This window comes from Scaptodrosophila lebanonensis, unplaced genomic scaffold, assembly GCF_003285725.1.
Source record: "Scaptodrosophila lebanonensis strain 11010-0011.00,11010-0021.00 unplaced genomic scaffold, SlebRS2 tig00000053-arrow-pilon, whole genome shotgun sequence".
Lineage (NCBI taxonomy): Eukaryota > Metazoa > Arthropoda > Insecta > Diptera > Drosophilidae > Scaptodrosophila > Scaptodrosophila lebanonensis.
In genome coordinates, this window is record NW_022060548.1 from 863,433 (window position 1) to 885,968 (window position 22,536).

The 22,536-nt window shown below is 38.8% G+C and overlaps 3 protein-coding genes across 4 annotated transcripts in view; 1 reads left to right on the forward strand and 2 right to left on the reverse strand.

Moving 5' to 3' along the window:
* Positions 1 to 1,544: 1,544 nt before the first annotated feature.
* LOC115623761 lies at positions 1,545 to 3,367 on the forward strand. The gene is made up of 3 exons (XM_030518297.1): positions 1,545 to 1,755; positions 1,819 to 2,116; positions 2,989 to 3,367. Exons 1-3 carry the CDS (start codon positions 1,545 to 1,547, stop codon positions 3,263 to 3,265), a joined length of 786 nt encoding a protein of 261 aa, XP_030374157.1. The 3' UTR covers positions 3,266 to 3,367.
* On the reverse strand, positions 2,790 to 9,509 carry LOC115624161 (DNA polymerase alpha catalytic subunit). 2 transcript variants are annotated; one of them, XM_030518758.1, is made up of 8 exons: positions 9,427 to 9,509; positions 9,178 to 9,372; positions 8,018 to 9,042; positions 6,562 to 7,597; positions 4,609 to 6,145; positions 3,985 to 4,463; positions 3,369 to 3,570; positions 2,790 to 3,305 (listed from the first exon to the last, which is right to left on the reverse strand). In XM_030518758.1, the coding sequence occupies exons 1-7, from the start codon at positions 9,440 to 9,442 to the stop codon at positions 3,377 to 3,379; spliced, it is 4,482 nt and encodes a 1,493-aa protein (XP_030374618.1). In that variant the 5' UTR covers positions 9,443 to 9,509; the 3' UTR covers positions 2,790 to 3,305; positions 3,369 to 3,376. The 2 variants fall into 2 exon arrangements, with proteins under 2 accessions (XP_030374618.1, XP_030374617.1); XM_030518757.1 differs by lacking the exon at positions 2,790 to 3,305 and having other exon boundaries at positions 3,307 to 3,570.
* A 651-nt stretch (positions 9,510 to 10,160) lies between these two features.
* Positions 10,161 to 22,536, reverse strand: part of LOC115624122 (homeobox protein abdominal-A) — an 80,092-nt gene continuing 67,716 nt past the window's right edge. The window contains exons 5-6 of the mRNA XM_030518718.1: positions 10,707 to 11,136; positions 10,161 to 10,638 (exon numbers count right to left, since the gene is read on the reverse strand). Coding sequence (XP_030374578.1) covers positions 10,764 to 11,136 — 373 coding nt within the window. The 3' untranslated portion in view covers positions 10,161 to 10,638; positions 10,707 to 10,763. The remainder of the gene's footprint in view (positions 10,639 to 10,706; positions 11,137 to 22,536) is intronic.

The window sequence follows — 22,536 nt, forward strand, 5'->3', positions numbered from 1 at the left end:
TATAGTTTTGTTAAAAAAGATATTGCACAATTTCCCAAACGTCTTGTCCGAGTGGTCCGGTCTCGCCTACAAGTCCATTAAACGGCACATTTTACAAAAAATAAAGAAAAATAAACTTTTCACAATAAGCCGCTTTTAATGTAAGTAGTGGTTATAGTCCATATGTTTGTTGTTGTTGGTGGTGTTGTTAATTTGGTGTTGCATGCGCATTTGACTGCAAGTTTGTGTCTTGTTGAAGTCTTTTGTTTACATTGCGCGCACAACGCGCGAGCGAATTCAGATTTGAGTCCCCTGTGTGTATATTTTTTGTCTGCTCTTCTTAATGATTATTTCACAAATCAGTTGTTAATGCATAAAAGAAACAAAAATTACTTAGGCTCTGCCATCGGCGACTCCAAAAGGGGTCAAGTTCAGATTATAAATTACAAAAGTGAAGAGGGCATTGTTTGTGAAATTGTGGACGGCAATTCTTTCATTCTATAGGACATTAAAGAGCACTGAATGTTGCGTAAAATGCGACCATTAAGCAAGTTGGCCAAATAAAAAACATAAAATACATAAATATGTCAGTTCTTCGTTCAACGTAAGTTGTAAAACAGAGCAAGCAGCAAGAAAAATCTTTTAGGAGCATGCTCTTCACTATAATGTGTGTTGAAATGCAAAATCTACACTCTACACTGTACTCATAGCGTAACACATTAAACAATGTTGAATATACTCTTAGAATGGAAAATGCGGCATATTTACTTGCAGCGAATAATGAGGAGGTGCCTCTTTAATTTCCTTATCCTGTTGAATTGGAATCAGTTCCTGCTTTTGATATGAGAACTCATTTTTATTGCTTGTTCCATTAAAAACTCATTTGCTTTGCGTATTTTGGAGTTATTGGTTGTGATTTACTTTACTTATTGCCAAGACGGGTCAGCTTTAAATAAAAAATAACGAAGCTCCAAAAGACTAACACTAGTAACCAGTGAATTATTGGTACAAATATAACAAACTTTTGCCTTTCTGTGGGAATATATAAAATCCGTTGTTTCATACATATTTTTTTATTTTTGCACCATTTAAGGCATTTTATTTGGCCTCTAAATGTCAGAAATAAGTATTCAATAAAGAAGTAATTCTAAAACATGAGGAAAAGTGATATTTTTAATGAATTTTTTAATGTAACTTTTAAACTTTTCTGAGTGGAAGTTGTTTGATTTGTTTTGAATTTTAATTTTTTTTTTAATTATTAAATTATTTTTTAATGCAATTTCAATTGCACTGGGCAGATCTTAAACCAGTTTCGGCATTTTGTTTGCCAAAAATTTGGCATTTGCTTGTTTAGTTTAATGATTTTGCGTGATGCTGGAGGGCTGATATTTAATTTGGTTTGGACAGATATACGAGTATGTATGTTACCTTCAAGTATTTGCTTTTGTGTACATTTCGCGGCTATTGTAGTTATGCAGTTTGGCAATTAACATAAACAAATGTACAACTATTTATTTTGTGTTTAACAGATTCTCTTTTGTTTTGTTGTTAGCCTCACACCAAATATGTTGCAACAGTGGCTGTCAAACTGTAGCTACCTGCTAGTCGCAGCCTTCTCTATTCAATTTCTACTCAGCACGCATGCGTCGAATCAGATATCGGTCGATGAGGATCTGAAGCACTTGATCGGCCGATGTGAGAGTCAAAGCGCAGGCGCAGAATTCGACGAGTGCATGAGGCAGGTGTTCAACGACTTGAGGGCCTATTTTCCAACAGGTGAGTGGCACAGTTGCGCAAGTACTGTGGTGTAATTTTGTAAGTCTTGTGGTTATTTAATAGGTGTGGAGCACTACAATATCAAGCCCTTTGATCCACACTACTCACCCTTTGTCGAGGCGCGCAGAGGCGACTCGAATGGCCTTGGTGGCTTTAAGCTCATTTTACGCAATGTTTCCGAGTATGGTTGGTCTCGATCCGAGGTGACAAAATTCCATTCAGAACCCGAGGAACAACGCATTGTCTATGCCCAATATTTTCCGGAGAAGAGTTTGGAGGGCTATTATGAGTTTGCAGCCAAAATGCTGGGCAAAGAAATGAGACGTAAAGGTTTCTGGAACCTAACACTGTATGATTACAGGTAAGTGTGGGGGCCGAAACGTCTAATGTTGAATTGAATACATAGGCTATATGGGCTATGTTTTTAGGGATAATTGGTTTATACTACTTATACTGTTTATACATATTTTTGAGAAGAACTTTTCGATTTATAATTAGGTCTTTCAGTAAACTAGAGATGGGCATGGTTTTTTAGGCCCCGTCGAACACGCACGCCCAAAAAATTGTAGGCACATAAAAATAAATGGGTGCGTTCAGCAGGTCGTGGCGATTTCCGATTTTTGATTATGGATTGTTGATTTGTTGTATTTTTGGTCAAAAAGTCACAGATTGCTGGGTATTTTCGCAAAGGTCTCGACTAAATTCTGACTATGCAGTGTCAAAATTGAAAAATTCTGAATCGTGTAATATTATTTTCGCGATTTGCGTTGTGTGATTTCGATTGGTATTTGTACTTATTCGAATCACAAATCACAGTGGTCAGCAGGTGAAATCAGTAATGATCGATTCCAAATCGATCACGATCTGCAGAACGCGCCCAATGCTAAATCAAATCATTTACAGAATTAAGATATAAATGTAATAGTATATACATATGTTCATTTGGTAGAAAAGTCGTCAAAATTTTGTATAGTTCATTAAAAACATTTCATTTTAGTAAAATCTCACATCGACCGAAAGTTTGTATGGATGTAGATCCTACTTAGAAAATAACCGAAGTTGGAATTCAAATTATTTGCATTTCTGCATTATTTTGAATTCGTTGCTTCACTAGTTCTTTATGTCGATATTAATAAAATAACTTTTTAGCTTACATTTTCACTTAAATTTAAAAAGAACAACACAATAATAATGGAGAGGATTTTTTTTATTAACTTACTTGTATTTTTGCAGCCAAACCACGAGTGTGCGGCGTGTGGGCGAGCCCGGATCGCTGCTAAAGGTGCATGTGGAAGTGGATCGCATTGGTGGCATGGAGCTTCACATTGGCGACTTACTGAAAGGGCAGCCGCTGAATCAGCTGGCGGATGGTGTTATTAATAGTATGTGGCAGTTGGGACTGCCCTTTCTGAAGCCCATCATCAATGAGCTCGTGAGCACTGCATTTACGGATATATTTAATGAATCGTTCAGATACTTTCCACTGGAAAAGTTTTTGAGCAAATCCTGAAAGTCACTCTACAGACTAGTCCAGCAATATTGAAGTTGTTCTTCGATAAAAAGACTTTATTTGTGTATATATACAATAAAATAAAATGTTCATAATCCCTTACATCATAACCTAAACATCGGCCAGCGTTGAGGCCACAGCATCTCTTGTGTGCGGTTTGACGGGCTCCAGTTTTGTGGCAGTAAAGCAACGATCAAATAACTTCCGCAGCGATATAATAACATATGCGGAACTTTGGAAGAGCTGCTCCACCGTTTCGTGTAGCAATTGATAGGCCTGCTCCACTTCCGGCGTTAGAGGCGCATCTTTAGGATAAGAAATGGATTTAGTTTAGAATTAGTTTTTGTAGAAAACTGTATTCGGCCTTCTCTCTAGCACTGACATCAAAAAGAAATCAACTGTTTAAAGCAAATAGTCATATGCTATGTGCACCAATATCGGCGAAACTTCAGATAATGGTGACTGATTTCTGATTTCCTATGGCAGTTTATGATATTGTGGACTGGGTTTCATGAAGCTTCAAAATTTGTTGAAGGTTTAAAAATATCTAATGAATACCAACAAACATGACGATAAATTAATAATAAATAAAGTTATCTTACTAAGTAGGATTACTCCGCCGATTTACCATAAACTATGATTTATCATAAACACGTTTGGTCTTCCTAGATGTTATGCTTTGGGTAAAGACTAAAGGAAAGCCTTGTTTCTTTACTCACGTTTTTGTCCCGTCTGCTGTTTACTCAGATCGAACATGAAGCGAAAATAGCACAACTGATTGTACAGATCGCGTTCCGAATATTGACGCAGCAACGCTCCATTCTTGCACTTCAGGCACAACGGCCGTTTCAACTCCCGCACATGGGAATAGGTGCGCGTATTATAGTTGCAGTCGGGATGATCGCACACAAGCCAATTCTGGTAGAATCGTTGCACAAACTTGCGCATCGTCAACTGCAGCTGATTGCGCACAGAGACGAGATATTGATAGGGAGCGGTGTGGCACTCAGAGTTGGCGCACTGTTGGAGCACAGCCACGTGGGTGTTGTTAACGCTGGGCCTGAAGGCGGTGGCCATCAGCTGCTCCGTTTTGCAGCTGACACAATTGAAGCGGAAGGGTTCGCACAACCGATACAGTTGTAGTGTGGTTTTCAGAAGGGATTCTCCCTCACCCTCCTCGGTGCGTTCGCGTTGGGTGCTGCAAGGGAGACGACGCATTAAAGAGTGGATTGACGAATGCCAGATGTTGAGATTTTAAAGAGATTTAGAAGAGACTGAGGACTGAAGCAGATCGGCCCCTTTCTAGAGGGGTTAGAGTCTCCCTCACATTCGACTTAACTTACCGCTGTGCATTCTGTCTAAACTTGGTAGCATCCATACCCAGGCACTCGGCAATGCGACTCGCATCTGTTCCCTCAAGCACCTCAACCATGCGCGTGACGACAGGATGGATTTGATGGGCCAAATAATAGTTTGAATCCAATTTCAGTTGTTCACTCCCTTTCAGCTCCTCCAGATGATAGGCACGCTGCATGGCTGCATTTGTGGTGCCATCCTCGCAGATGACATAGTCGACCATATCGCCCTTTTTGTAACGACGATTGCGTTCTCGATTCATGCGCAGAGCAACCTGCACATGAGGTTGCGAACCGCTATTCACATACTCCTGTGGAGCACGGGTTAATTGTTTGGTAATCACGTACATCGGCAGGGGGACAGCCGATTCCTGAACCTGTACTTTGATGCGCTCCAAATGTGTGTGGACTGCGTCCAATTTCTCCTCAAGCTGTTTATCGGAGAGCACCTCATCGAGCACCACCTTGCCGACCATTACGGCCAGCTGGGACCAATCGCGACGCACAATATCCAAGCCCTTGTGCTCCTGCTCGCGTTTCAGCTCACCCTTGGCCGTCTTAGTGACCTTGACGGCGGCGTATTTCTTTTTCTTGAGCAGCAGCAGACAACTGAACACCCCATCGATGTCGAGCTCGAGCTGTTTGTACATTTTATTCACACTCTGCTTGATGCTGTGTCCGATCTTAAAGACCTGATCGTAGTCCGTAATATTTGTGTTGACCATCAGCGAGTCTGTATCGCCGTACACCACGTCGTAGTTCATCTTCTGGACCAGCGCCTGCGTATTGGTCAAGATCTCACGACCCTTGTGGGTCACCAGAGCCGCCAGATGTTGGGCAAAGAAACGCGAATGCGCAAACCCCAGACAGCCATACATCGAATTGGCCGTCAACTTTAGAGCCATTTGCCGTATATGATACTGCATGTGCAGTTCTGGGGATAAGTCCGGCGCGGCCATCAGTTTCTTAACTTCTCGGCGCGACTCCACCAGACGACGCAATTGCAAAGGCAAAATTCCCGGTTGGGCACTCGAATCTGGCAGGGCAGGCAGTTCATCAATTGTGTAAGGCTGTTGAACTGTCGTGAAGCAAATATTGTATTCCTGTATAATGCTCGGATATAGGGAATTGAAGTCCATCAGCAGAATGAACTTTTCGTAGAGACCACGAATCGGTTCCAGCACCAAACCACCGGCATAGGCCGCCTTCTTGCGTGTCGCTACTGCCGCTTTAGTCTGATATCCCTCAGTCTCCATCTCGGAAGCGGTAGCATCGAGAACAGCGCCACGCCCACGTCGCTGCTGTGCCGGACGATCAGGCACTATGTAATTCTTCTCGGTGAAGGCGTGCAGCAGCAGAAATTCATTTCGTTCGGAGCGACCGCCTTGAAGGGTGCGTGTCATCGTATTGCCACAGATGTTGGTTATCTGCAGAGCCAGCGGCATTATGTTCAGATCGCACATGAGGCGCAGCATATAGGAGGCATCCTGCATGGTCAGCGATATGAGCTTCATGATGCTTTCGCCTAAAAGTGAGCAAATTGGATAAATAATTGCAATTTTCTAGGATAGAAACTATTATTAGTGGATCCATAGAATATTCATAAGGATAGGTTTTTAAACTGATTATAACTTTGAATAAATGGAGCACCTTCAAACATTTAACTAACTATGAAATTCTTGGCGATAAAGGAGACTTAAGATTGTCAATCAGTTTTATTGTCATTGTAAATTATAGAGGAGACGATCTTGTATACAGCAATCGACATACTTGATGTCTGACAAAAGCAAGCCATAAAGGTTGAAACTCGCCTTGCCAGTTAATCTGTAATCTAGGCGGATTGTAGTCTACTACTATGTTTTCTGGTCTCAAAAAATGAATAACAATCATGAAATCCTGACAAACTCTATCTTCGTATTTTAAAAAGATTTCACAACTAACCCTTTTCATACATCTCCAACAAATCATCGGCATTGACATCCATGCGTTCTGATTCCTTGATCTTAAGCACCTGCTGGCAAAGGGATTGCAGATCGTAGGATCGGGCGCGTATACACTCCTCGGCAGAACGTTTCACATCGCAAACCATTCGACCCACGAAATGATCAAACAGTCGCTTTCCATAGGTGTTTGTCAGCCGGAGGCGACCCATGCGTGACCATTGGGGAATTTTGAGCGCCACAATTTGGTCGGTTATGATATTCAGCTGACAATCCATGGCATCGTAGGTGACAATCAAGTCCGCATCGATCTGTTGGTACTGCGCCAGAAACCAGCTCAAAAGCGCACGTTCCGAGTCGTGTTTGTAGATCTTGGTCGACTTATATTTGGCCAATTGCAGATTCAAGTCGAAGGGCCAATTAACAACGGCGGGACGTGTGAGGCCGCACATGTGACGATTGAAAGCGGGCTGAGGGGCCGGCTTGTCAATGTGAAAGCGATTGTGGGTCAGCATGGAGATCATGCAGACCTCATTCTTTAAGGTCTTGGGATTTATAGATGTGCGCACATTCAATGTGATGAGTGAGAGGGGCGGCGGCGGCGCCGCTTTACCCTCCTCCATTACGAGACTCACGTTCTTGGGGTCGCTGATGGTGACATCAGTCTTGCACCAACTTATGGGTGCCGAATTCACATCAAAAGCCTTGAGCTGTAGCCAACAGGGTCCCTTGATTTTGCGATCAAGCAAAAAGCGTTCCAGAGCATTCGTGTTCGCTCCAAATATATGCGCTATCGTATCGTATTTCTTCTTTTCCACATTCGGCGCCGGCTTCTTGCCATCGTAATGCACTTCCAGATAATCGCAGGTCTGTGGCACATCGATGCCAATTGGGTGATAGGCAAAGTTTTTGGTCACCTTACGGGAACGAAAGTTATCCAATTTCAGTTCAGCGGCTATATCCGCATTGAACTCTTTATACATGTCGGCGACAGTCACCATTTGCTTGGTGGGCTCCTTTGTAATAGGATCAAGCACCTGTTGGAGTTGAATTATAGAATGGTTAGCATAGAGAGGGATTTCTATAAACCTACCTAAACAAAAAACGTCCAGAGACAGCAAATATGAGTATATTAGATGATTTGGATATAGCTTCTATATTAACCAGTTGAAATATATTTTTCAATGATTGGTTAATAAATCCACTTTAAAAAGAAAACCTCGTTTTTAGTACAATATCGTCAGCAAATTGAATATTTGTAAACATCAAATATAAATATACAAATAAAATAAATAATATTCTTCTCTTTTAAAGATTGCTTGAATAAACTATAATTTATGAAGAAAAGATTAGGATTCATTGTGTATCCCTAATATTTTTATAGACCATGTGATATATTTCTATAAAAAATTACTATAACTGCTCTAAATTACCAAAACTGCTTCTACAATACTCACATATTGTCGGGGTAGCAAATAGAGCACTCGATTTATGTTCTGTACCCGCACACATATTGATTTGCCATCTGCGGTGCGGCCGAAGAGGAAAACCTCGCCCGGCAGCTTTTGTGCATCCTCCCAGGCTTCCCAGTACCAGAAACGCAGCTGTTCTTCGTTATTTAAATTAACCTCTGGCTCGGTAGCCAGAACCGTCTTTTCAAAGTCATCATCCATTTGACAAATGGACTCCCAATTATTCAAGAGCCTGTTCATGTCCTCAGGTTCAGCTGCGGTAGGAGCTGGCAAAGAAGTCACAACTGCAGGAAGCTTTGATTTGATGGGTGTCGTGGCCGATTTAACTGTCACATTTTCCCTAGGTTTCTCGACATCAAATTGATTCTCATCATCATCGAAACAACTAAAATCCATTCCATTGTCGGGTAAGTCGGTTGCTTCTGTTTCTTCTGTTGGCTTATCCTTTGATGCTATTGATTTCTCCTCTGCAACTTCCTTTTTCACCTTTACAGCCACTTTTGCTGGAGTTGCTGCCTTTTTATTGGGAATTGTGGCCTTCGGTTTCAATATACGTTCCAGCATTTCATCGTCGCTAGTTTCATCTGTTTTCTTTCGCTCCTGCTCTTGCATTTTGATGTTGTTGAGAAAACTATTCATGTACTCCTTGGCAGCGGCAGCATCGGATTTGCGTGTCGAGGATGCACCGACTATTTTGGCGGGCGCAATCACTTTGTTTTGCTGTGGCTTAACATCACCTGGCTCCTGTTTCATTTCACCCAGAATATCGGCCAATATGTCATCATCCTTGACACTGGATTTAACATCTGCCTTCTTCGGCACGGCATTGCTAAAGAGATTGCGTATTGATGCTTTGCCTTTCGCTGGCTTGTCGCTTTCCCTTGCTCGTTTCTTGGCATTGCCTTCCTTTTTATTTTTATTGCCGGCCTTTCCTCCAGCACCTTCCTCGTCGGAGTACTCATCTTCATCCTCAAAGAAGTCGCGTCCATCTTCCGCATAGCCAGTGCCATCTATCAAATAGCTATAGTGAGTACTTGTTAAGACGACGCACAGCGGGGTAGAAAGCCATATTCGGCAGTTATTTTTAATGCGTATTTATTACATTGTTGTGCCTTTGCCCCTCTGTGCTGTCTGTCATTACTTACCGTCTTCTATCCAATCTCCACCGTACTTTTCATTCGCTTTCTTGGCATATTCCCGCTCATCCACAATCTCATACACATCGTCCACCTTTTCATCAACCACGCACTTGTTTTTTGTGCCCTTTAATTGGCGCAGGCGTTCCATGGCGGCAAAGCGACCATTTTTATCAATGCGCTGTCGCTTTACGCGCGGTCCGGCTACATAAATCTTCATTAAATTGTTGCACTTTAACATTTATTTAGTTAACTTACATGGTGAATCTGCCATTTAAGATGTTAATAACAATAAATAATAAAAATTCCAGCGTACAGCGTCTTAGAATTGGCGGGAAGTTGAACAGTGTGTACACACTTGCAAGAAGTGTGCAAAATATTTTAGCAGCTGGTGGATAAGTGGCCAGCTGCTCGATTTGGTGCTGCCACCCGATGCGATGACAAAATTCGATGGGTGCACACTGGTAGATGGCAACACCACGGCGAGACGTTACAAATAATCCAGCATGCTTTTGAAAATATAATCTGCCCATCAAAACAACAAAAATAAATTAATGTGAATTCACTGTGGACATTGTAGGAGTCCTCTTGTTGTTCAAAAGAAAAATGCAAAATCATTTCAGCAAGGCAAAAATTTAATGCAAAACACAATTGATTGATTGAGTTTGTTTGCGTTTATTTATTATATTCACTTGTCATGCATATTATTAAGCTTAATTAATGTCCAATATACTTTAAGTATAATAATGTACAGCAATTTTGCGTACATCTTTGTTGTGATCAAGGCAGATAATACGCATTGTTCGCCCTTTGCTTTTGTGTTTAATACAATATTAATTTCAATATATCATAACATGCTTATGTGGTAAATATACACAATACACACACTTCTTACACATACATCTATAGATATATATACTTGGAATATATATATTTATGACTATTTTGTTATGTATAAAATAAAATTTGATTGTATGGTACATTAGATATATGGTATATATATTTCTGCTTGCCTTTCAAAAATTCATACATATTTACAATTTTATAGAAAATATTTGAATTTTTGTCCTTTGTGGAAACTGGTGTGGCGTGCATAGAGTTGGAAAATTTTAGAGAATTTTAAGGAGTTGAATTGAAAATACTGTGAGGAAAAAGCAAGGAACTGTGAAACGTCAGTCTTCAGGAAAAAATTTAGAAACAAGAGTGCGACAAAATGGAAGTGGGAGGAATCAATAGAGGCCATGAGGTATTTCAGCTATGGGGCATACTTGTAATGATACATTTTTGATAACATTTCAGTTTTCAAGCCATATCAATGGCACAAATTTAAATGTAACTTAACGATATGAAGCTGGTACTATAATTTGCCGTGACTTGCATAGAAGCTGCGGCCATTTACTATACATTTAATAACAGCAACAAAATGACAACAACAACATAAATGTATTAACAACAGACCCGGTGCGGGAGCTGAAACAAAAGAGGGGAATAACATAAGTATAATGAGAACAGAAATGGGTAAAAGTTCAGAAGCTCACCTTGCCAAGTGGATTCCTCGGTTATTTTCAGTACACCAAACCGTCTCTGGCCACGCCTCACACCACCTGCACCGTTGCGAAGGCGCTGAAGGTGACCTTTTTGGGAAACTCGGGGCCGGGTGAGCCGCGTGTCTTGATCACGGGCTTTAGGGGCTGACGTGGCTTCAGGGAAAGCAGACCTGCAGAGGCAGCCAATTCTCGAAGGCGTTGCGAGAAACCGCTGCTGGAGTTGCCGGTTGTTGTTGCTGTTGCTGCCGTGTCCAGTCCAGCGCAGTCCAGGACGTCCAAGCCATTGCTGGAGGTGGCCGCTCCGGGATGTAGGCGATAAACTTGGGCTGTGGCCGTCGGATAGACGGCTAGACTAGTGGATCCTGCTGCACCCCCATTGGCAGAAGCTGTTGTTGTTGCTGCAGCCGCTGGCGTGATGTAGCTGTGAAAGATATGGAACAATAATAAACAACAATTACAAATGTGTGATAGGCATTAGTCAGTCACTCAGTCATCAGTTGGTTGGTTGCTTAGGCTGCTAATTGATTTATTTTTTATTTGCCAAAAACTCTAAAAACGCGCTCTGCATGACAAAATCTGTGCCCGAATATGCGAATCTGCGAATCTGTGAATCAATAGCATCAACAATATGCGCATAGACGCTGAAGAAGTCGCACACAACTGCGAACTCAATTCAATTTCTATGTATAGTATACTCGCATATCGTATATCACCTGGCAACAAGATCATGCGGCAAAATTCACAAGCTACTCAAGAGTTTGGTTTACTTTATATTTGTGGCATGCTTTTGCACTTTGCTTGTAAATCCCAATTGTAGTTAAAACAAATTTAAACATTAACCCCCCGATTATTTGCTCAAATCTGTTGCAATTCTCAATGCTATGGAGTCAGCGACTCGCCAAAGACGCCAAAGACGCTAATCAAATTGTTTATGCGAATAGCTGCGCTACTTTTTTTTATTGTTATCCATAGCTGTTGGCTGCTATTATTGTTTTTTATGGTTTCTATTTTTGTTGCCAATAAAATAATGCAAATAAGTTCAAGCAATTAAGGAACAAAAAATTAACTTTTAAATTGGTTTTTTAAATCCAATTACACAAAAGTATTATTTGCATTTATTGTAAGTTTATTTATTCCATAATAGTGAGCAATTATTGCAGCGCTTTGTTTTTATGACAACTTTTTATATTTTGCAAGTCAAACTCCTTTATTTAAAAACTAGATTGTTGAGACTCGTACAATAGAAAAATTGCAACAGATTTAAATATCAGTTAAAGTTGGGGTTGTGGGGCAGAGTTTTGAGTTATTTATACTATAATATAAGAGCTTTGTCTATTTGTTTATTAATGCGACTTTAGAAAATGTTTATCTATTACGAATGACCTAATGGCAGGTTTAGGGTTAGGAATTCGGAACACACGGGTCGTAAATTTTTTTATTCTAAGGCCTACATTTTTATAAAATTTGTCTGAATTATAAGCCCAATAAAAAATTGCCCCCAACTGCACTTTCGCTGACATTGTCGTAAAAAATGGTTTGAAAAACATGCATTCATAGATTCCATCTACAATAAAAAAATACCTTAGTTATAAAAATTGTGTGAAAAATGCCAAAGATTTTCTCACACATGCGTTCATAAACAATATGAAGATGTTTATAGTATTATAATTAATTATACTTTTTCTGCTTCTTCTTCGTCTTCGTCTACTACTACTACTACTGTATTTGAAGACTCAAAGTCAAGCAAAGTTCAATGCCAGACGCAGCGAACAAAGCCAAGAGAGAGGGAGAAACAAAAAACGAAAACAAAAAACCAAGCAAAGGTAAAGGCAAACGCAAATATCTTAATGCATCGCCCAGCTCTTTGCCCATTTGGTGCTGATAATGCTTAATTATATATACATAAACCGCAGCTCAAAACAATACAACAATACAGCAACAAAATCTGAATGCGCGCACTTCAAAAATAATGAAAATAACTTGGTAATTCACACGACGGCTTCGATTCAAAACGCACGGTATTTGTAAGGCAGGTTTGTGGTGGCGCAGAAAAACTAGAAGTAATCGCATATTGTGCACATTTACAAAGCATTATATAGTATATATGTATAGTACATCGAAGCAGCATGGTTACATTTTAATTAGTGTAATTAAACGTTTTTGTGATGAGCATTTTCGTGGGCTTTAATTAAACAAAACGACTCTGCGGAGACGCAACAACTTTGACCCACAAAGTCGGCACTATTTGATGAGTTCCCGATATAGATACAATATACATATAGTGAATAATCGATCCGCCTGTAATTGGCTTTAAAAATAGAATGTAGTATGCACAACAACAACAAATCACGATCAAGTGCAACATTTGAAGTTCAGCAACTTTTCAAAAAATGAAACGCACATACAAAATGTAAAACAAAAGCTGCCAGCACATTTAAGACGGTTTATTTATAAATTATTTATGCATTACCAGTGCGTCTCGCCTGTCGTCGCTCGTTGTCGTTTTAGAGACTCAGTGAATGCCAATCGGCAGTTAAAAAACAGTTTTCAAAACAAAAATGAGAAAATGCGTGACATTCAATTGTTGACATCATAAGGAAGTGAGCAAATGTTTTATGCAAATTTTAAAGGCTGTTCAAAAATACCCGCCACTTCAGAACGAGAATAAAGCTGCAGTAAAAAGTGCAGCTTATGTGAAAGCCTCTACAAAAGTGACTTAAGAGCATCAACTTAATTGAATGCCAGAGAAAATATATTGATAAATGCATAACGCTTTGAATAAAGAATTTATATATATATGTACAAATACGTGTTGCAGTTTGTATTGATTTTATCAAAGGGGTTTCAAATGCTGATTCCATCGAAAAAATACCCAAATAATGCTGATACGCACCCTCTAGAAACTGACCGAAAGTTGCGCATACGACATGTGGGCCGAGTGGATTATTTTTGCATTGGCATTGAACTTGAATTTATAATCTGGTGTCAATAAAACGTCAATGTTTTGTATATTAGGGGAATAGGGAACAGAGGCCAGACGATATGTTCTTAACAGCTCAGTCTGATCTCAACTGGCAGTGAATGAATTTCATGCTGGTCGTAATGAAGGAACATAAATCTCAGCCCGACTGTGGCTGAGCTGACCAGTTAACTGTGGGAATTAATCGTCAGACTGCAGGCAAGCAGAAGAAACTTGACAAAAAGTGCTAAAAAGCCGTGCCACTCCTGCTCTTGCACCAGCTGTTGCTGCTTCACAAAAACCAAAAACAAGTGGTCTTCTTCATTTGTTAGTGGTTCTAAATTGAATCCAGTTTCAAACTCTTTGCGCTTACTTTTAAGCCTTTTCTACAAATTGTGGAATTTAAATTATTTGATTAATTTTTGTTGCGATCGAACTTTATTGTTTGAGCATATTTTGAAAGCTTCACAAAATTTAAAGAAAGCGCTTTTTCGTATACATAATGAAAAGGAAAAATGCCATTCCTTTCTAATGATTGAAAAAATATTCAGAAAATAGAATTACAAAAATTATAAACATGTATTCAAATAAATCTGTTCAATTCATTTGGTTCGAAAGACAGTTTAAGGTCTTTTCCACCAGCTTTTTCATCTAAACAAAAAATGTGTAACTCTTTCGAAATATTGAAGCCTGCATTTTCTCAAATGAATTTTCAAACAATATCAAAAGCCATGATAATGGTTTGGATTTCGTAAAGCTAAATGAATGCACGCACTTATCTTGAAGTAAGCCGGCAAGTAGACAGTCAGTCAATGCTTACCACATCTGGCGGAGCTAATTTGAGGCTGCCACAAGTTATCAGAGCGACGGTGCACAGCTCATTATGGCTCGCCAACTTTGAGATGCCAGGCTGGCTGCTAACTTTAGCTAATTTTGACCCAATTCTCACCGCATGTCATACTACTCTGGTAGTCGTCTTTTTTTTCCCAGGCCAGGCCACAGCGTCAAAATATTTAAACGTCTGGCTCTTGGCGGCTTACTATATAAATCATAACGTTGAAAATGATAAAGAAACGGGCGCGTTCGTTGCCCAAGTCTTTTGTTTGGCTCTTTTAGTGGTGGTTTTTCATTTTGTCCACATTTTTCTGTAGGCGTTTCTTTAGCATTTCAAGTTCAAATGCCGCATACATTTGATATTTTATAAAAGAAAAGCTGCGCGCGAAATTGCTGTTGCAACACTTTTTATGGATGTCTATCTGTGTTTTGTTGTTTTGTCTTATTATGTTTGTCATACGATCCGGCAATAAATCAATTAAATGTAAATCACAATTTTGTTTGTTCGTGTATGTGTGTTGAAATTTATTTTGTTTGCATAGACACTAGTATTGGCTTTGAATTGATTTGGAAACGCCAGTTGCTTATTAAGCCTTCAACTTTTGACACATGGATTGCGTCGACTATTTGCTTATGTATTTGATTTTGGCCATATGAGCAGATAGTTCAGTTTACCGAGCTCTTGTGTTCAACAAAAATCACTTTTGCAATGAACAAAACGGCAGTTAAATTTGCACATTACATAACCGCAAATTATGATGCTAAAAGCATAGGCAAATACAAAACAAATACCAATACAAATACAAAGAGGCCATAATAATTTGTCAATGGCGCTGACATAAATCCATCAAAGGCGTCAAGTCTGGGCTCAAGCAGCGACAAAATCAATAGCCTGCCTGGCAAGCAAGAAAAAAACAAGGCGAAGAAGAAGAGCAACGGCTGCAAAAACAACAACAAGAAAATTGCATAATAAATTCAAATAAAAAGCAAACCATAACAATAAATACGCAGAGGCAGGCAACGGTGCCGTGCCACAAACGGTGGCAGATAGGCTGGCAGGCTGGTAGGCAGGCAGGCAAGCCAGCAAGCAGCTGCCACTCGACTGCACTCGCTTCTAACATAATTACATATTTTTGCCATGTCTGTGTGGTATGTTAAGCAGCTGCCTAGAAGTGGCAACAAAAACTACACACACACACAGACACACACACACACATGCATACACACTCACGCACACTCGCAAAGGAAAAGAAAGAAGCGCCGCACATGCGCGAATTCACATCCGCATGGCATGTTGCAGGCAAGAGTCAAAGTAACAGCAACAATTGCTTCATTTCGAGGCTGACTTAGAGAAAATGAAAAGCAATTTTTATGTTGCAATTATGTGTGTACTCCGCCTAAGTATGTATAGTATGGCTATAGTGTGGCTGACAAGTTCGTTGCTTCAGTCTTTTGTTTAGCATATGACAACAGCTTTTTTCTTCAAATGACAAGCAGCCGGGCAACTAATTTTAATCAAATAACTACTACTGTTTTATAGAGTTCCGCTATGGCTTCAAATAAAATACTATTAACACCAAAAATTTGTTTAACAAGCCTGTCACTTCCCCTTGCGAAGAGTTCTTTAATCCCAACTCAATTTTGTTGGGAAATCATCTAGCTTTTGATTTATTGTTGCATTTCGATAAAGCGAACAAAGAGGCTTTAAGATAAATAATTCCAACAACTATTTGAAAAGGCTTTTATTTGTAAATTATAAATTTAAAATATTCTAATAATAATTTTAAGTCAATACTTAACTGATCGAAACTAAGAGTTGTAGTTAATTACGATAATTAGTTTGGACCTATTTTTATGTAACTCTTATTCTTTAATGAAAACCAAGGCCTATTATTTTTAGGTTTGGTATAAAATTGACGGTAAACTCCAATTGATGAAGAAATAATACTGATCAAGAAAAAGCAGATAACTTATATCTTTTGGTTAAAAATGCTTAACTCTGGCTCTGATCCAGTCTACTTACATTTCTCCTAATACGATTTACACGTATATCGATAGTATACTCTCCAGTACATTATCTGTGGGAGGTCTCTCTAAAGTTGTTTCGTTCAGCTTTCAAAATAATATTTCTGTCGGCTTTTTTGAAAACGCGTTCATGTTGTTTCTGGTGTTCTAACAGCTTATTGTTGTCACCAAATCTATATAAAAAATATCACATCATTAAGTGTGCTTAACTCTTTGACATTTTTGCATGTATCTAAATAAGCCAGTTAGCAAAGCAAAGGCTTTAGTCATGCCGCCAACAACAAAATGCATAAATAATGAAGCGCAACAAAATGATATCACAATGTATTGAAGATATAATCGAGACGTGCAAAAACGAGTTCCCAATAAATAATATAGACTTTATTTTTCTTAAGTATACTATTATTATAAAATGTGTTTGTAAGAGACGCTAAGAAGATTTCTTGTAGGTTTGGCTAAAAGCTTGAAATGTCAAGGCTGAGAAGAACTTCTAAATATAATTGGAAATGCCACAAAAACAACCGAAAGGCAGCCATTCATTGACCACTCATGTAGGCATTGGTCGAAAGTTCAGCACACCTCTTCACAACAACAACGGCAATGTGGCGAGAAATTAAAACAAATCTTTCACACGTTGAAAAGCGTTGAAATTTATCTATGAAAAGTCGATGAAGTATTGAGGCAACAGCTGCCATTTGTGCGTTTCGTGTGGCGTTGCGTCTGAGTCGGAGTCGGAGTCGTAGTCCGAGCCTGAGACTGCGTCTGCCCACTTGTCTGATCGTCTATATGTCTACCTCGATGCCTCTGCCAGTTCGCCAGCCTGTCTGCTACCCATTGAAATTGTTTATTGAAATCGATGATGAATGATTGAAAGTAACTATTAGTTGCCTCCGTTGCTGCTGCCTGCCACTGTTATTATTGAATTTGCTGTCGGAAGCAATTTACAAATTGTTTTTTCTAGACATCATCGTTGTAGTTGTTGTTGTTGTTATTATTATTATTGTTATTTTTCTCTGCTTTCTGCGCTTTTCGCTTTGATTTTTTTTCTAAATATTTTCTATTGCTTTCATTCAGCTTTTTACTTTTTCGAATAAAAAACTGTAGCTAGGTACATAGATATAGAGAAGTTGTTGTTGTTTGTTTGTAGAACTTTTAACATGTTTTTAAATCAGCAACGTGAGTCACAATTCAATATTTCAATCTATTCTATGATGAGAGGTGATTCAGCTGGGGCATTTAACTCTATATAGTTCGTAAAAGTAAGCTTGGAAAAATAAGGGAATATAAATACTCATATAGACATCCGTAGGGGTAAAAAAAACTATAAAACTTCTAGATGACAATACTGATTGATGGTCAGAATGGTACTAACCTATGCCGTCCACATTTGCTGCCCCAAACCGGACAAGCAGTCTGCAAGTTCTTCAAAAGGGTCATTATATATCTAGCAAAAAATTTCCACATTTGAGCGATTGCGGCGATCGAGACAGCATCAGAGTTGTCTTTCCTGGACATTCGTACATTTGTTATGTATTAAGCAGCCATATCTAACCTCTGGAGTTTTCTTGATATTGGATACTGAAATGAATTTTTAACTTAAGAATCTGCGCGCGACAGATTTTATGATTTAGGAACTTAAATTCAAAAATAATAATAATTCAGAACTCTACCCATGTAAAAAGCCTTTAATACGAAGACCTAATAAATTCTAATCGAGAGCCAACAACATGGCACTAGGTTTAAAATAAAGAAATGGTTCTATCATTTCTTTTCTGTCAAGTTATTGTTATAAGTTTAACATCATTGAAGTCTCTTACAGTCCCTACAAAACTGTAGCTGCCCTGCTTGCGTAATCATTAAGAGCCCAATGGCTTGAAAACATACGCATTTCATTAAGCCTAGCCCCAGCAAATTTCTCGCTCCCCTCTCTCTCAACCGTTGCTGTGCTGCCCCAACTGTAATAAACGCCCCAAAACAATTCAATTAAACAGCAGCCATATTAAATCATTAAAATTCCACCGAAACGGAACTTGTTGCACATAAAAAAAGGAAAAAAGAAAAAATTTATTGAAGAAACAAAATATAAATTCATAACAATAAACAATAATAAGAGTGAGCAGAGAAAGTTCATTGAGCATATGTGTACGTACATACTTATGTTATTTTCTTCATATTCGCGCGCCAGTTTTGATAAGAGATTAACAGATTAACACATGAAATTAATGAATAGTTTGTAAAATAAATTCATAATAATTTCAAAGCGCAAAACGTAGGCGGGTCTGCAATCAGCCTCAGCCGAGATTGCAGCCGAGGCTGGAAATTGAGTCAGAAATTGGGGCTGTTTTGTTAAATGGTGTGAAATGGGCGTGAAAGGCATTGGAGCATGCATATAAGGAGATTGCTGTGTTTGTTGTTGTTGTTGTTTTTGTGAGACAAATACGTTTAAGCGCCTATCATAACAACAAATTGGTAAACTAATTCACACTCCAGTTGCCAAACAATGCCAGCCAATAATGTTGGAAGCAAATAGCCTTCAAATAGAAATGAGCAATTAATAAGCTTCAACGGCAAACGAAGAGTTGATCGAACCTTGAAAATGCTTAAACAATTTGCGGACATAAAGAACAACAGCTTGTGTTGGAAAGAAAATAAAAATTAAAAAAGAATCCACCCATAGCAAGTGCAAAATTGTCTACATACATGGCTTCAAAAAAGCCATTTGTGCTGCAAAGACCTTAAGGTTATCATTAAAACATAACAACAACCATAACAATAGCCAGAGCGTCGCTATCAAAGCGCAATAAACTTGAGTCAGAATAGATCAGAAAAACACATTTAGGCTACACTAAAGTTATATACCCTGCAATAAATAAATATGTTTTTAAGTACAACAAAACATAGTCTTTTTATGTTGTTAGAGCTTATGAGCTTATTCTTCTATAGTTGAGAAGTTTTCTGGTAGGCTGATGAAATTTAAGAACAATTTTTAAATGGCAGTGGACCTTTAAAATGGAGACTTAATATAGCTATCGTATCTGTGTTAACTTTTTAGGCAATATATTTTATATACTTGTGCAAAAATCCTCAGAATGAAAATATGATATGGCGACCAGAAAACATTGAAACTTTTAGGCTCAAAGTGATTTTCAACAATCCAGCACCACTAGCCACAACATCGGTGAAGGGAGGACCTAAATGCTGGATATAGAAGGGAGACCCTAGTGGGCAAAGGAACATTTCAAACTCGTCAAAGAAGTAAAACTCTATAAAATTCTGACTGGTTTTAAATACTTGTATAGCCATTTGGTTGCAAACTATTTGCTTGTCTGACCATAGCCTAACACGTTTTCTTGCCCAACACAATATACCTTTTCACTTAACGTGCAGGGCATCGGACATTACAGAATAAAAAGCGAGCAGCAATAGCAATAGCCACAAAAAAAGTGCAAAAATCACCGGCACTTCTGCTTTTTCACTTCTCTACACCTGAGCTAAAGAACAGTTAGGCCGCAGTTGCTTCTACAATTTGGCATGTGTCTCGGCAAGGTGTTGTTGTTGTAATTGTTGTTGCTGCTAATGGTATTGCTGTTGTTGGTGGTGCCAAGGGCTATGGGCATGGAGAGACCGGGGCCGGGACCGGGGCCGGGGCCGGGACCGAGGCTGAGACTAAGGCTGACGCTAAGGCGTAGATGTGAAGCTTTTATGAAGTAATTAAAGCGCATGAATTGGCCAGTTGTCTGTTGAATGATTTGGCGTGGTTGCTTCTGTTGGTGTTGGTGTTGGAACTTCTTCTGGAACAGCCAGTAGCGACAACAACAATAACAACAGACTTATGGTTTGCACGCTTAGGCATTGCTGATGTGAATTAATTACTGACCTAAAGCGGCGACTACGACGCCAAAATGCCGTTAAGGGAACTGCAGTAACCGCAAATGTTGCATTTCGAGGGCTACTGTTCAGTTCAAATGATGCATAGATAAGCCCAACGAAGAGTGTCTGTCTGTCTGTCTGTGTGTGTGTGTGTGTTAGTGCACGGTTAGTGGCCGCAAATATGAGTCGGCAAGTTGCTGGAGCTCTAACGTTTCCGGAAATTTCTGCAATATTGTAGAATGGAGTGTACAGTGTAAGCTCAGGAGGGCAGAAAACGAAAACAGCAAGATTTCAACATGGCATTAATATAAATATTTTTAAATTCCAGGCACATAGTATGTAATAGAAATAGAAATAACATTACTCAGAGTCAGTCCCATTGGGGGGGAAGGGAAAGAGGGAATCCTATTTTGTAAGGGGATAGAAAATTCTGTACTTTAACACAACACTTTAACTCCATTTGTATATTTTAAAATATGCTGCATATTTTCAGTATTCTCTAAATTGTATCAATCACAATATTTTCCTGTATTTCCTCTATTCGCATTTAATTTTAATATTCGTTGTGGAATCAAGCAGCCCTTTCGTAGTTAAAGTTTGTGAACTTTTGTTGAAACGAAAAACATTTGCAGAATTTGCAAGCCAAAAGAGAGCACCTGGTCGCTTGGCTTTTTGAAGTATTAAAAATTCGTTAATGTGTAACTGTTATTACTAAGTATTACTACTTATTATTGTATGATTAGAATAGTTATTTTTTATATACATTTTCAAATAGGAACTTTTGGGGCAATACAATTGTTCCTAGATTTATTTTTCTCCATAACCATTCCATTTGTTCATATATAGTATACTTTTATCAGCATTTCTAACAGCTAGCCTAGCTATTTAAAAATCATTTCATACACGTATCAAAGCAAAGCTATCTTTCCAATCAAAAGTTAATAATAATAGAAAGACAAGCAAGCAGCAACTTCCGCCCACTGCTGAGCACTTCACTTCACTGTCTTTTAACACTTTCCACACAAAAATTGAATGCAAACGCCTCTCAACCCACCTCCATAAATACATATAACTACTTGTGTGAGTACACATTTGTGGCCCAATTGAAACACTTGAGACTGGCAGGTAGTCGGAGGCAGTCAGAGGCAGTCCGAGTTGCATTCTACATATGGGGTCTTTGTGCATACAACTTGTTTCTTTTGAACATGACAGCTGCAACACAGAAACAACAACGGAAGAAGTAAAAGTTGTTAAACATTGTCGTGCCTTTCCCCCCTCTCTCAATATATATTTTATATGGATATAGTAATAGTGATAAGCAGATGCACGTCTTAGTGAAATTGAAAGTCCACACTTCAATTATATACATACAAGTATATGCTAGTCTTTATAAAATTGGACGGCAAACGCTGCTGGAAGTCGCCATTTGACGACGACTTGTTGTCAACTTTATATCAAGTTTATGAAGCTTGGCATATCAGTCAATAATTTTATGGCCAAGCGGAAGCCAGCCACATGGTATGTTGTTGTTGTGGTTGTTGTTGCAATTACGATGGCTGTAAGGAAGCGCATTGCTCGACTGGCCCCTGTCTATTGACTTTATGTTTCTATTTCTCCATTTTGCTGTCTAATGAAAATGCATGAGGAAAAATCAAAAGTCAATAAAACACAATTAACATTTATGTGCGTTGACAGCGACAAAGTTGTTATCGTCATCGTCGTTCTTGTTGCTGTTGTTGTTGTCGCCAAAATGCCCGTTCAATTGGCCAATAATTAAGCAAGATTTTTAATTTTTGCACGCAGTTTTATGACATTTTGCCTCATTCGCTCAAATGCCATATAAATATGACATTTTTAATGTTTGTTCTGCTACTTAACTATTTTTAAAGCATATCGCAATCTAACTTTGTTTACTTGTTATGGGCCGTTTGGCATTTTACAAGCAATTCATAATTTAATAGCGTATGTTATTAAAGTCATTGAAGAGAACAAAAATATGGCATTATTTTATTAGAATTGCTAAAACTATTTATTTAATCACTGGATAAGTGAATGGCTATTGTAATGATGAAACAAAATGATGTTAGAATGCAATATAAATATAACTCTCAGTATATTTAAATTTAATATTGA

What these genes read in the sequence shown, in the direction of transcription:
- LOC115624161 (XM_030518758.1), bottom strand. An exon ending in TTTAGACAGAATGCACAGCG is followed by an intron (nt 4,464 to 4,608) that starts GTAAGTTAAGTC and finishes TCTCCCTTGCAG; the next exon opens with CACCCAACGCGAACGCACCG. An exon ending in ACAGCAGACGGGACAAAAAC is followed by an intron (nt 3,571 to 3,984) that starts GTGAGTAAAGAA and finishes CTTATCCTAAAG; the next exon opens with ATGCGCCTCTAACGCCGGAA.
- LOC115623761 (XM_030518297.1), top strand. Translation starts at nt 1,545, where the DNA reads ATGTTGCAACAGTGGCTGTCAAACTGTAGCTACCTGCTAGTCGCAGCC. An exon ending in GAGGGCCTATTTTCCAACAG is followed by an intron (nt 1,756 to 1,818) that starts GTGAGTGGCACA and finishes GTTATTTAATAG; the next exon opens with GTGTGGAGCACTACAATATC. An exon ending in CTAACACTGTATGATTACAG is followed by an intron (nt 2,117 to 2,988) that starts GTAAGTGTGGGG and finishes GTATTTTTGCAG; the next exon opens with CCAAACCACGAGTGTGCGGC.